The sequence below is a fragment of the Toxorhynchites rutilus genome, chromosome 2 (assembly GCF_029784135.1).
Source record: "Toxorhynchites rutilus septentrionalis strain SRP chromosome 2, ASM2978413v1, whole genome shotgun sequence".
Lineage (NCBI taxonomy): Eukaryota > Metazoa > Arthropoda > Insecta > Diptera > Culicidae > Toxorhynchites > Toxorhynchites rutilus.
The window spans coordinates 271,219,177-271,234,418 of NC_073745.1; the positions used below are offsets into that span (position 1 = coordinate 271,219,177).

A 15,242-nucleotide genomic window follows, 5' to 3' on the forward strand; every position below is an offset into this window, starting at 1 on the left:
CTTAGCTCATAATTTTTCCCTGTATCTGACGATATAACGAAGTCAACCGACACATCAATCAACAAACGCATGCTTGCGTGGAAGGTTATCGCTAGACAACATCCCCCTCGGCCCATGTTTTCTTCCCTTATCTGTATACCAACCGATAAAGACGCTAAGCGCAACAGGTACACCACTTCGCTTGTTTACAAACAAATTTGGTCGAAAATGGCGTTTGTTTATGGATAAAGTTGCCGCCAGGGCGCATGCTTTACAATCAGCTGACTGGAGGTAAACAACTGAACTGCGTGCTCGAAAGCACGTGTACGACCGGCAGACACGTGAAACCAGCTGTACTACTTGTTGATTGTTTACTATCAGCGATAACGGCCATGCGCACTTGCTTGCTATGCTGCGCAGGTTTGACCGAAAATGGAGCTTTTTATCCTGGCTGGCAATAAGGCTACCGAGCTTGGTGGAGAAGTGAAAAAATGGACGCCATTGTTGGGGCTGCTGACGAGTTGTGAGAAAAATCAGAATATTATGGCTAAATATAAGCGAATCAGTAACTAAATTTGTCAGTGACCGCCAGATATCCACACTGGCAAGCCGAAAGTGTTAAATTTAATCAATTTGTGCTCGATTTGAACGGGAAAAATCAATTTTTCACTGTCAGCAAAGTGACGTTCCTGACAGACAACTTTTCACCCCCCAAGAGGAATCATTTCTGTATGTGGCCCAGAAAGAATACCTCGATGAAAACTGGAAAAGTAAGCTCGTAGGGAACCGCAACCGGAACAAGCAACCAATGTTCACAACCATGTACATATGGAACAGCTCGGGTTTCTTCGCTTTTTCCGTTCTATTAATTTTCGCAATCTCGGTTACACGTAGTGCAGATGAGCCAACAACAATCAAGTATAGCATGTAAGTGCATAGTTTTCCTCAGGGGAATTGCGTTTTTCTTCTTCGATTTTGAACCGTGACCCAATTCTGTCCATCTCATTGCAGAGTCCAAGGATGGGCCGCGAAGCTAGGGGGAGAATTAGCATCATTAGGAGATTTTATAACTAGAAGGAAAGACGTAGAAGATGTAAGTTTTTCCTTGTCCGAATCATTCTGTCAATGACACATCGTTATCGATTTTTATGCTGTCTCGTGCCTTGCAGTGAGCCTTTGTCATGTCAATGTTGTTTGGGTTCTTTTTTTTGTTTTCAGAGTTTTAAGCAAGCACAAGTAGTTAGCAAAAATGGACAAAAAATTGTAGAGGAGATGGCCAAAGATCTCAAATACATGATGGATGCGAAAGTGAGCGCAGTTAAGGTATGTAGTGTTTTCACTTTTGAGCAAATATCGATTTTTTTTCTGTTACATATCGGGCTTTGTATTAGTGGTGTACGGTATCATCGTGGATGAAATTTAAATTTCATGCAGCGATTAGTACCGCAGTCTGCAGACAATACGTGACCTCATAAATATATTATTTTTATTCTTATTCGGAATAGTATACATTAGAGGCAATAGTTTTATACGATCTCAGTAGAGATGGCGGTTAATCGTTCGATTAATTCAAATAATCGAATATCTGAAATTGTAATCGATTAATTTTGTATCGAATAATTTGAAATAAAAATATGAGTACATCGAATAATTGTCACTGTTATCGCGATTAATTAAAGAAGAAATCTTTCTCAGGTTTAATGCATTTTTAGGCTAAGAATTAGGCTATATAATTTTTTTATCCAACATTTTTCATCCAACCATCTAACATCGACAACCCGATAGATCACGCGACCAGAATGACAACGTGATACGTGATTATTTCAAGAAATAAATATTCGTTCGATTAATCGAATACTGAAAGACAATTATTCGAATGAATCGAATATTGAAAAATGCCCCAACGATTAATCGATAATCGAATAAATGAAAAATTTAGACATCACTAGATCTCAGTAACTTTTGATTGAAATTCCTTGTTTAGGCTAAACTTCGGTTGAGTTTATATCACTTCGGTTGAGTTTATATCACTTCATTAGGTTTATGTTTTCTTATGGAGGTCCACTTTGTGGAGGTTGTTGGTGGTCCTTTATCGGTATTTTAACGAAGGCATAATTTCACGTCCGACTCTATTGAAAATTAAAGTACACCCAAACTAGCGCTGACAGAAAACATGATGCCATTTCGTGTGCTGGAGAGTCAAATGCGCAAATAATGAGCTGTTTTAAAAGCTTAATAATGGTTTGTATGTATGCGAGCAGACATCTCTTTCTGTTTTCTTTTCTTATTTTATTTGATTGTGCCAAAAAAAAGTCCATACGACGTCAATGGGGATCGAACCAAGGCTGGCTGGAATGCAAAGCTATTTCACACGACCACGCTATCCATATAGCTGGCAGTGCCGTTATATAGAAGCGTGATAATATTACACCTCATCATAAAATGAAGTTGGAAAGTGTTTTCTAAGAGGATAAACAAGAACATGAACGAGAATATATCTTTCTCTGTCTGGGCCGTGTATTTGGCAAACTATACGAAAAGTTTTCATATGTTTTCATTTGAATGTGTCTCCTGTTTCGCTTGCTCATATTGGCTCTAGCATATATATTATACAAATGATATACATGTATTGGAGAGTAGAATATTTTCTGTTATTTTTCAGCTCATTTAATGGTCATCGGGATGCCATAACATGTGCTAAAAATTAACTTTTGGTGTAGACAGGCGAACAGGTTTGTGTGACTTTACATGCAATTGGCCGAAATGTTTCGCTACGATCTTGCTGTTTTGTCGCAATATCATTCATCATTGGCATCAATTGTTATAGTTCTCTCGATCTCTCAATTGATTGACGCTTGTCCGCAAGTAATGTTCTGCGCAAGCTACTCTCTAAACATACGCTTCTGATCCTTCATGCCAGTCTTATTCAAAAATCGCAACACGTAAACCATACTGCGTAGAATTGTTTCCCACTTGGAGAACCACTCGTAAGCGATCACAGGCTGCCATGTTGTAAGGAACAGAACTGGCGGTTGCATTTCCTCCGCCATGTCCAACATTGCGTATCAGTAATGCTCGGTCATTCCTCTTCTGAAGAGCGCAAGAGCTCCGGAGTGTTGAATCAACGACGAATCAACAAAGAGCGCATCAAGGGCGACCATTGACATTGGTCGCCGGCAGGTATATCGCACAATAATACGCGAACAAAGTTGTATCTACATAAACGTGGAGTTCTACTGGGGAGAGCTTGTCAGCCTCGTGCATCAGAATCTGCAGGAACATTTCCGAACTTCCTTTAACTTTAGAATCATTTTCTCTAGCAATTTACGAAAACAGGATAACATTGCAATCGGCCTGTACGAATTGTGATCGCAAGCCGGCTTGTTGGGTTTTCGCATGGCTATCACTCTCACTTGTTGCCAGTCATGCGGTACAATGTTTAGCTCCGGAAACTTGTTGAGCAAGTCCAGCAAACGCTGTTTCGCCAAGTCGGGAAGATTCTTGAACAAGCTGAATTTAATCTTGTCCGATCCCGGACCTGAGAGGAGGGCAATTGAGAATTCTACCATCGAAAAATTTTCATAATCGCATTGAAACGGAATGTCGCTTTGTGCAAGAACGGAATCGGGACAAACCTTCCTTGCAAATTCAAAAATCCAACAATCCGAGTATTCCTCGCCTTCATTTGTATGGTTCCAGCCACGCATTCTCCTCGCCGTATTCCAAAGAGTGCTCATAGCGGTCTCCCTTGACAAACCATTGACGAACTTCCGCCAATATCCACGCTTTTTTGCTAGGATCAACCCTTTAATGTGGCTTCTAGAGCTTGGTACTCTCGAAACCATTCCACTAATCCAGTTTTCCTGAATTATTCGAAAGTGGATGATTTTTCAAGGAAAACCTTTGAGCGATCCTTGCCCCACCATAGTGATGGAGGACGGCGTCGGAAAGTGGTAGCAGGTACACGTTTCTTTCGAGCTAGGAGTGCACTTTCGTAAATCAAATCTGATATCATGTTTTACTCTTCGAGTGGAGGAAGTTCATGAATTGAAACAATTGTTTCAGATATTATCTCCGCAAATTTTCTGTATTTTTCGTGAGATCATACGCAATATCGACTGACTCATGAGAACTTGATTCATTAGCGATCGATAAAATTGTTGGTAGGTGATCACTACCGTGGGGATCTTGGATAACCTTCCACGTGCAGTCCAGGGATAACGAAGAAGAACAAAGAGATATGTCTAGCATGCTTGTCCGTGCAGGAGAGTTGGCTATTCTAGTTGCTTCCACAGTATTCGAAACTGTCATTTTGAAGTTGTCGCACAGATCAAAGTAGCACGGTTGGCATCGTAGAATGACCCCCATGCTGTTCCATGGGAGTTGGAGTCACCTAAGATAAGCCGCGGCTCCGGCAATGCCTCGATGATATCAAAGAACTTATGGCGGCCTACCACAGTTCTGGGAGGTTCGAAGCAATGCAGAGGTCTTGGCCATTGATTTGTGTCTGGCAAGCGACAACTTCAATCGCTGTGATCGATGGGATAGTGACTCTATAGAAGGAACGACATTTTTGATCCCCAATAGTACGCCACCAAAGGAGTCATTTCGATCGAGACAAATAATGTAGAAATCGTAGAAATTCAGCTCGTTGTCTGAAGAAAGCCGTGTTTCACAAAGGGAAAATACATCACAGTTAGAATTGTGAATAAAAAATTTAAATTGATCTAATTTAAGGATAATACTTCTGCAATTGCACTGTATAACAGTGATCATATCCTTGACCTCTTGTACTGAATTAGGCATCGAGGGAAATGAACGCTGCTGCTTTCAAAAATGCTCTCACAACCGGAATCAAACATATCACTAAGCTCATAAGAGAATCATTTATGTTTAAAGCATTTAAAATATTGTCCACCAGGTCAGAAAGCGCAAACAAGCCAGGTTGTTGTGTGCCCATGAGCGTCTGCTGGTTGTCAGATCTGGGTATGCCACACAGTTGTAACTGTTGCTTTGACCACGAAAAAGGAACAGACGTATTGGATGCTGTTCCGGAAGATGCTGAGGACCCCTGTTTGGTAGAAGAACTGCGTAAACCAGGAGGTACTTGCTTCGGTCTATTCTCAGCACATTCGAGGTTTCATTCCAACTTGAGAAGTTTCGAACTTCTTTCAGGGGAGTGATGGAAAGAAGTAATTTGTTTAACATTTTTTGTCATTTTTATGTGACACAGATTTCAGTCGATCGCATGCAAGAATCTTCACAGTTTTGAGTGAGGAGTTCTCGAGAAGACCGACACCATAAAGTATTTCTTTTTGGTTCAAATCCTTTTCATTTGTTACACCGTCTATTTCAACGTCGCAACAGGGTACGTAAACGCGATACTCAATCGCAAAGAGATCAAAGCGCGTTATTTTATTCGCTTGGGTCCTGCTGGAGACGACAACTCGTAATTTGTCTGGCCCCTTCCGAGTAATCTCGGTAACATCGGAATAATTATGCGTTAATTGTTTTGAGATGCGAATGACATTAAGAGGTTTGGATTTTCGTCTAAAGTATACAATGAATGGGCCTTTGGAGCCCTCAGGGTGTTCTTTTCAACAAAAATCCAGTTTTTCGTCAGTTTCCTCATCTTCAGAGCTTCCTATCTCGTATACAGAATTTTCCTCTTCAACTTCTTCTGTTTTATCCTCCTGCTCTTCAGGAGGAGGTTCATTATCAGATATATTCTTTGGCGTGGATGGGGGATCCTTTCCGCCCTCTGCCATATTAATCAAAATCGAAAAAGTAGACAACTGTTCAATATGAACAGGATATAATAATTTGAAAAACAAAAATTAGAAAAAAAAATAATATTTCTATTTGAAAATTATATTTATTTAAATTTTTTTCATCGTATAAAATTTAAAAATAAAAAAAAGTCCCAACAAAATTCAACTGCGATATAAGCTAAGATGGTCACCTTATGTCAACGCTTGCTGATTTGGGAAACACAAAGTCGAACAATGGTGTATATCGTGCGCAGAAATTGGATGGAATGATGAAAGAAACAAAAGGAGAACAAACTTCTACTTGCCGCTGCTGTGTAGCGAATGTGGTGAATGTGACCTCTGCTGGATTATCTCGATCGCGCACCACTATTCAATGAGCTTCACTTCGCTCGCAGCGCACTAGATGAAAAAAATACACAATAGAACTCGATGTAAAAAATACCTGTATCGGATCAACTGTAAGTTTGTCCGACCTGCTTGCGAGTTGTCGAAGCATGAAAAAAAAATTATTGAAACAGTTCAAAAAATGAGTGGCAATATAGTTGCCACTGCCCGTTAACCCAAAAAGCACTGCTTTTAATAGATTTACAAAGAAAAAATCAAATGTTCAACGTGTTTAAACGAATTTTTTTGCCGGCTCTTAGAAATCGCGGTATTTTATATAAAAATATTTTCTGTAGGTGGCATTATAGTTGTTACGGCATTATAACAGGTTAGCCAACTGCAAAAGCTTTAAATTAGAAGGAATTTTGTATGGAAACTGGAAATAGATTTTTGTTTGAAAAATTTGGCTATAGGAGTCACTTAATTCTTAATTCTGGAAAAGGGGTCTATTGCTCAAAATAATTTGGGAATCCTTGGTCTAAACTCTAGAGCAGGGGTTCTCAAACTATTTTGGGCAAAAGACCCCTTTTCCAGAATGGAGTCGTACCTCAGACCCCCATAGCCAAATTTCTTCGAAAACACTATCTTTAGTTTTTTCTTACTGAATAATTATCAATTTAAAAACATTGCAGTTAGTAAAATGAGTAAACTTAACGTTATTTTCTGATGGAGGCGATCTGGCGTAGTGATAACATCCGTACCTCTCACGCAAAAAGTCACGAGTTCAATTCACACTCCCGACATTATTCCAAAAAATTGGAAGTAATGTGACAAACCAGCCAAAAGTGTTGAAAGTATCTATAATACAGGAAAAAAAAATTTTTTCATCATATTCAACAAAATAAATAGACATAAAATGTTGTATATATCAAGTGTAATTAATAATTACTAATACAAATTACTCACAAATTATAAAAACACTCAAATCGCAGACCAATTTATCCGCAACCATCAAAATACGGTTCAATATTGATTAGTTAAAACCTTAAATCTCCGCGTTCGTTGGTATTCAAATAGTTCCTCCGGTTTCGGGTTGTTTGTAACTACACTGAAACCTTGGCTGTGTTCCTGCTTGAGCTCCTCATCTGTACTGATGATAATCAACTTTTTTTGCATTATCACTATGACTCATTCCATGGCATTTGAATTTGAAAATTTTGAAAATCCTGAAACATCTTGTAAAATCTTTGTGTAATGCGTCCAAGTGAGTGACATATGATAATATAACATGGTCTTGAAGTTTTTGTGATAATTTTGTCAAATGCGAAAATTGTGAATATTATTTTCTCCTTGAATCTTGTTTTTTTCAGTTTTGTCAGAAAGGCCTATATTATCGATATTGTTTCAAACGAGTTGAAATCGTCACTCTGCAACTGAAACACAAGTTCAAAAAAGCTGAAAATCTTGCTAACAGCCTCAGGATAGTCAGCGGGCTCCAGCGTATAGAAATAACCGAGTAAAGATTTCGTCGTTTTTCTCATATATCAGAGCAAATAATCGAGTCCCCCTATTTACACGGTACCTGTTTTAAACTATTTCGCTTTTACACGGTTTATGAAATAACAAATTTTGAAAAACTTTAAAAATGTACGTTTGTAGTTCATATTAAGCAAGTAAAATAGGATTATAGTTTTGACTACGAGTGCGATTTTATGTTCCAGAGCTGGCAAGTCACCAATTTACTAGCATTTTTGGACTCTTGATGTGTAATTTCTGTCAATTTTTCAAGCTCTTAGAAGCCAAGAATATTGACAAAAATGAAAAGTAAAGGAAAGTTATATTTTCGGTTTTCGACAGGAAATCTCTTTATTAAATTTAATGATAAATAAAGCAAAACAAATCTACGCAACTGTTAATTGAATCTTCTATCACTTAGTCTACGACGGATACGTTTTTGTCGACCCCTGGAAAACCGGAATCGACCCTAGGGGGTCGATATCGACCACTTTGAGAAACCCTGCTCTAGAGCCTACCACCGGCTAAACATATTTTCAACATCCCATTGAGTAATGTTTTAAGTTTCTCTTTCGATTACGAATCTATGTATGTGTTATATCCGATTTCTTTTTCATTCCATATGTTTGGTTGTTTAGTTCGATATCATCGAAAAAATCCGTTACATAATGTTCAACAAAAGAACTCGTTCAACTCAAATTTTTGTAGGGCAAAATGGGATGGTCCATCATCATTATTAACTTTGAAAACAAATAATTAGATAATTTAACAAAACAAAAATTCATATGTTGCAGCGAATCATGGACACCGCCGAGAACACAGCCATCTCCTTCGAGGAGGAATCGGTGAACCAAAGTTTCCAATACTACAACGCAAAGGAAATGATCGAACCAGGCGAGATCATCACCACGCCGATACCGATGATAGACGAAGACCCGGCTGACATCCCCACCATCATTCCGCCCAAAGAGATAGTACTCACCAAAAAGAAGCACTTCTTCAACGAGGCGGTCAATACCTCGGTCAGCTCAGTACACGTGCCGACTAATGTGTACGATAGAGGTCGGTGTGCCTGTTAACAAATGTTTCAATCTAACAAGACAAACTCATTTCAGCTACCGAGGTCATAAAAGCCATCAAATGGTCCGAGGCACTGGACTCGATCTTCTACAACAACTACATCGGTGACCCGACGCTCACCTGGCAGTACTTCGGCAGCTCAACGGGCTTCCTGCGGCAGTTCCCCGCGACCAAGTGGGAAGAGGACCCCGTCGATCTGTACGATTGCCGTCTGCGCTCATGGTACATCGAGGCAGCCAACAGTCCCAAAGATGTCATTATCCTAGTAGACAGCTCCGGTTCCATGACGGGACAGCGGAAAGACATTGCCAAGCATGTGGTGTCCAACATCCTGGACACGCTTGGTCCGAACGATTACGTTAACATTTTCACTTTTGCCGAAGAAGTGACCGAAGTGGTACCATGTTTTCGTGAAACTCTGGTCCAAGCGAACATGGGTAATATCCGAGAGCTGAAGCTAGGAATGGATAACATCGAAACGACTGAGATTGCTAACGTATCTGCTGCGTTAACGAGGGCTTTCGAGCTGCTGGTTACATTCCGAGAGAACAGAAATGGTGCTCGATGTAACCAGGCGATCATGTTGGTTTCCGATGGTGTCCCATATAGCTTTGACGAGATCTTCGAACAGTACAACTGGAAGGACCCACCCTTCATTCCGGTTCGGGTGTTCACGTACCTGATCGGTCGAGAGGTGGCAGATGTGAAGGAGATTAAGGAGATGGCTTGTAAAAATCAAGGCTTCTATGTGCATTTGAGTACGCTAGCGGAGGTGCGGGAAGAGGTGTTGAACTACATACCGGTGATAGCGCGGCCTCTGGTGCTGAACAAACGGGAACATCCGGTCGTTTGGTCAGAAGTGTACGCGGATGTTGAGGTAAGTGATTCCGTAAGTATGACAAACCATCATCTGGTGATTGTACGTTTCTCAGGATCCCAAAATGACGGATTGGTTATGGGAAATAAAGGAACGGGCCGAACAGAAGGAACGCTTCATTGACTACCGGAAGAACCGTGTAATATTCTTCTCGCCGGAGGAGCAGCACCGGAGGATGATTATGAAGCAACGAATGGTGAAGAATTTGTAATTTTAACGAAACGATTTGTTTTTGATATCCGCATATTCCAGAATCAAGACCCATACTCCAACAATCAAAAATACAACTTTATGACAACCGTTTCGATGCCTGTGTTCGATCGCCGAGAAAATGCTGTAAGTATCGTCTAGTTATTTGAGAATTTTGTTCCATTAGTGAAAAGTACGAACGAGCAAAAGGTAATTCTCAAATTGCAAGCTTCGAATTTAATTTAACCTTCACCTCTCTCATCCAAAGAAGGAATACAAATCTCAAATATTGTACCACTCATCGAACCTTGATTTCATGCTTGTTTCTCTTTTTCTTGACACGTTTTTTCTTTCGTTTCACTGAAACCTCTAAAAACACAAAAAAAAACTGTAAATTTTACCACCACCACTGCCAACGAATATCGCCTCTCTGTTCACAAATCTCTAAAAAACAAAAACTAAGAACATCACCGAAGACATCCTTATGAATGAGGCGTACTGGGTTTCGATAACACGTGAGGTACTTGAATTTAGGTATCGTAGTGTTACATTCAAAAAAACTAGGTTTTGCCAGTGTCTAGGGTGCCAGTTTTTATCCTTATACCAATATGTATCCACCTAGCTCAAGTTCTATTTACTTAGTAAACATACAACCACAGGAAATGCGTTTATCAAAATCAAAAAATACTGAGAGATTTTCGTTATGCTTTTCGTTATAATCAATACAGTAAATCGAAGTGTTATCTTTCGTATGAGTGTTCGTTGCGTTACTTACACGAATGCCTGATTACAAGTAAATCTGTACACACTCTCAATGATAACCTAGGTAATAATAGTTCATGGCGAGAACCGCATCGCAATCACACATTTCAAATACAGTTTCCTGTCGTTAGCTCATTAGTTCCGGTGGAAAAACTTAACACTGAAAGCCTTACTATGATATCGTTTCGGCTAACCGGGAATGACGCCATAAAGGATAAAGTGTAGATGAAAAGCTCATCCAACGTTCGACTACCAAATATCAGATTAAGATTACAGATTTAGTTGTAGCAGGACTTCATATGAAAACATATATACATAAACGTATGTTTATACACAGTTTTTTAAATAGGCAGAGTGCGCCAGTTATGCTAGAATACTGTTTTTTAGCCAGAAAGTGTGTTCTGTATTACCCATTTATCATACGGTAGAGTACAGTTTACGATGGTTCAAGCTAGCTCTGAACTTTCATTAGGAACAATGCAGTCCCGAATCGTTGAACATAGCTAGTGGGTTGAAGTTTTAGGTACAGTCTAGTGTTATAGTACGATAGTAATCATTATGGATGTGTTTCTCCGTTTCTTTTACCGACAGCTAGATGTCAGTGAAAGGTTTGTTTTATTCCAAACAATAGCAAAACTAATCTAACCAAACACGAAAACTTCTACAAGAAACCCATGTATAGTATCAAAAGCAATCCTTATAATCACAATTGACCATCCTCGCAAATGAAAGATGAAGTTCATGTTAATATTAGTTACAGTTAAAATACGTAGTGCAAACTTTTTTTTATCTGCTTGCTGTAGTATGTTGAGATATATACATAGAATATCTTTCGTTTGATTATCATTGCAAAAAAATAGACAGTTTTGTTGATTTTATTTTTGTAGCATTAAAAGAATATGATTATCAATGATTCCCAGAACAGTATTCGAAACATTTTGAATTTAGAGTCTCTAGAAGCGTTACATATGATACATCCATACATATCATCAATATCAATCTTGAAACATATTATTTTATTATATAACTAATCTGTTGAAAACAATCATTCAAATATGCGCAGACGAGGGTGGCCAACATTCTTGGCGTGGCAGGTGCAGATGTCCCCATATCGGAGATTAAAAAATATCTAAAGCCTCATCTGGTAAGTGCCACCAAGATTACGCTGAATTCTTACCGCTAATCATTCTGTACCCGATCTGTAGCTTGGTGTCAACGGATATGCCTTCATCGTTACAAATAATGGCTACATTATAACGCACCCAGATTTCCGTCCAGTTGTAAGTATTGTAAATTATTGGCGAATATTAACTACAGAAGGAAAGGATCATTCAACAGTCACAATAAGTTGGAATTCTACATCATCTGTCAAGCTACGCGAAACTAAACGCGAGCAGATGCCCTCGGTCTCTCGTTCCTACACCCAAACTATCGTAGTCAGAAAAGATATTATTATTGGCAAAAAGAGGCTTTTTCTTGTCCTAAAGCGTCAAATGCACAAATAAAAGCTCATTTTTAAGAATGTTAAAATGTTTGTATGTGTGGAACAGATCTTTTATGCTTCACAGCGGCTGACGCCGTCTAGATACAGCTTATTTGCAAAGTGACTCCTATTTTGTACTCTCGCTCTCTCTTATATTGCTGTGGCATATATGATATACACAAACTTGCCTTTCGCTTGAGTAAATGCTGTACCAGTATGGGAGGATAGCACATTTTTTGTTACTTTTAAGTTCGTTCGTTTAGTGCAATGAATTAGAATGTCAAAAGATGTGCTGAAAATTTATTTTGGTTATATTAGAAGATTTGGAAGAAAGTTGACATAAGACTGCGAAACTATTGTTGGTGAGAACAAAAATTAAAGAAATTTAAGAACTTTTTAGTTCAAATATTTTGTAACAGTGGCAAGGATCGATGAACGTAGAGGCGAACGAACTGAAAATTTTAAAGCTTCTATAATTCATCACGTTCGTTCGTTCATTCGTTGAACGAATGCTTACACTGATTGAGGGACGCAAATGATTCGCAAAGCAATAAAAAGCACATTTGAGCAGATTCTCAAATTGACTCTCAACATTAACATGAGCTGGTCGGTGTTAAGTCAGACCAGACCATGTGACATTTTTATGATTTCGAGAAAAATGAACTTGAAGTTCAGTGTTCTCCAATTTTCGAAACTTTCAATAATTTTGTTCAGTGTTGTACCCAGAAATGTTGGCTACTCTCCTATAATACTGTGACGCATGATGATTGTAAAAATCATCTAGTGTCCTGCCCAAAACAGATACAGTAGAACCCCGATTATCCACGGAATAGTCTGGCTAGGTCACCGCGAACCACGAGAATCGCGGATAATGCAATAAATGACTAAAAAAGAGATGCAAACACAATATATAAATAATGTGAAAGTCATGACCAAAACAAAAATGCAAAATCCTACACCTCACTGATAATTTCCGGGAAAGTCCATAGCATTACTATGGAACTCGCTTTCGCGGATAAACCGCATCGCGGATCATCCGCTCGCGGATAATCGAGGTTTCACTGTACCTATTTGGCTTCCTACGTGGCGTACATGGTCTACTCTGACTGAACCAACCACTTTTGACGTAGAACTACGTCTTTCAGGAGGGGTGCCAAATCAGGAAACAGATCACGTTTTTATGAAATAAAGTTAACGTTAATAACCATTTTCACAGAGAACGAATTGTGATGATTTGCATATCAATCGAATCGAAAATTTTCTGAGATTTGTTCAATATGCTGTACATTACAATTCCCTAATCTGTAAACGGTTTAAATTAATGGAAACTGGATGCATTCCTATTTTACTATCCATTTATTCTGTCGATTTGTGTGTTTACTTTCCCGTACTGTCAAAGACGAGCAACTAGTAAATTCGTTTCTGTCCGTTTTCAACTTATCTGGTATAAAAAAGCCATCCGCAATTTGAAACAACACCACTTCTCGTTTGGTGGCCATCGGAGCAACATCGTTGCCGGTGAACGTCGAGCGGGAATAGATTGTCTTTCTTAAGACAGATGAAGGAGGAGTATGAAGTAGAGTTTCATAAGAGCACTTCTTAGGGCTAGAGGTGAAGGAACTGAAGAAGTTTAAAACCAACTATGGAATGGAATGGAATAATACCACAGTTGCGAGCAAACTAGCAAGCACAACACGAAAAGCGAACATCATTTATGCCTAATGTCTATGAAATAGTTCATTTTGCGATCAATCCCATGAATACCAGAATTTTACACTAATCCGTTCAGTCAGAGTGAACCAAGTTCATTTTTCTTTATTGTAATCAAAATGTGTACCTTCTATGCAAACGGGTTCAAGCATATTTCAACAAGGTACCTAGTTGCTTCAATTATATTCATTGGTGTGAATTCAGTGATTGGAAATTGTTTAAATTCAATACACAACTGATTGATACATGGATCACCCTGTCTGCACATTGCATAGAGTAAAATGTGGTCATCTAACCAACAGCAATGAATAATCCTAAATACACCCGAAATGCACTGCAAGGCATAAAACTTACTAGAATCCGATGATGTGTATAACAAAAAGGCCCCTGATACAGAAACAGTCGCTGACAAAATCTAACATTTCCTCGTTCTCAACAATGCGTGACTTGTATACATTCGCTATTGTTAATAGCACATGGTCCGCTCTGGCCGCATACTATGAGGAGTTTTTCGTTGATCATTCATAACAATTTCGATCCGTTATTTCTGCTGTATACATGAATTTCCAAAGCTGATAAATGTGGTATGTAGCTTACGAAATGCTCAATCTAATACAATCAAGAACTCGATATTTTGACGTAAATGTCTTTACGATGGTTAGATACTCCTCTTTCTTCTCTAAGGGGGGGTTGCCATACAAATGAAACACGAATTTCTGCATTACTCGAGAATTATTCAAGCAAATGAACCGAATTGGGCATATTGAGGTTTTAGGGTGCAATAAACGTTTCTATGATGGTTAGACTCTCCACCTCCTTCTCTTAGGGGGGGGGGTGGCTGCCATACAAATGAAACAAAAATTTCTGAATTACTCGAGAATTAATCAAGCAAACGAAACCAAATTTGGCATGTGGAAGTTTTAGGATGCAATAAATATTTCTATGATGGTTAGACACTCCTCCCGCTCTCTAAGGGTGGACTGTCATACAAATGAAACACAAATTTCTGCATAACTCGAAAGCTAATCAAGAACAATTTGGGATGTGAGGGTTTTCGGGTATGAGAAATGTTTCTAGAATGGTATGACACCCCTCCCTCCTCTGGAATGGAGAGGGGGTTCCATAAAAATATTACACATATTTCAACCAAAAATATTCCTGTCAAATATGACAATTGAAAATTTTCGGAAAACTCTGAAGGAAAAAAGGGAAAGTTCGGAAAATTAAATTCCCATATGTTCTACAATTACATAGAGACAAATGCTGTTAGTCCATTTGATGTTTGCGCTAGCGAAATTGATCTTTGTTCGAAGCTGGAAATGGATTTTCATGTGATGAAACGCACTCCTATATCTTCTTCTATCTATACCAAAAAAAGGATCGCCAGATGTGTTGATAAGTGCAGAACTCGAGGAAAGAATTTCCGATTTAGGGCTGTCTTTATTATATCATATTTTCTGTATAAAACATTTATTTCATGTATCGGAGAAACATTATTTACAAGTGGTTGAAAAATCTTGAACAAGAATTGTATCTGAAAATAATCTGATAT

General features: G+C 38.8%; 1 protein-coding gene across 8 annotated transcripts in view; it reads left to right on the forward strand.

The window, feature by feature from the left end:
• Window positions 1-451: 451 nt before the first annotated feature.
• The window catches only part of LOC129771348 (voltage-dependent calcium channel subunit alpha-2/delta-3), a 38,557-nt gene continuing 23,766 nt past the window's right edge, over window positions 452-15,242 (forward strand). For 6 of the 8 annotated variants that reach the window (XM_055774890.1, XM_055774891.1, XM_055774893.1 and 3 more), the window contains exons 1-10: window positions 452-906; window positions 991-1,072; window positions 1,198-1,302; window positions 8,384-8,651; window positions 8,705-9,546; window positions 9,602-9,742; window positions 9,799-9,882; window positions 10,199-10,255; window positions 11,561-11,641; window positions 11,703-11,777. In XM_055774890.1, the coding sequence (XP_055630865.1) occupies window positions 788-906; window positions 991-1,072; window positions 1,198-1,302; window positions 8,384-8,651; window positions 8,705-9,546; window positions 9,602-9,742; window positions 9,799-9,882; window positions 10,199-10,255; window positions 11,561-11,641; window positions 11,703-11,777 (1,854 nt within the window). In that variant the 5' untranslated portion in view covers window positions 452-787. The remainder of the gene's footprint in view (window positions 907-990; window positions 1,073-1,197; window positions 1,303-8,383; window positions 8,652-8,704; window positions 9,547-9,601; window positions 9,743-9,798; window positions 9,883-10,198; window positions 10,256-11,560; window positions 11,642-11,702; window positions 11,778-15,242) is intronic. The other 2 variants (XM_055774895.1, XM_055774897.1) reach the window with 1 other exon arrangement.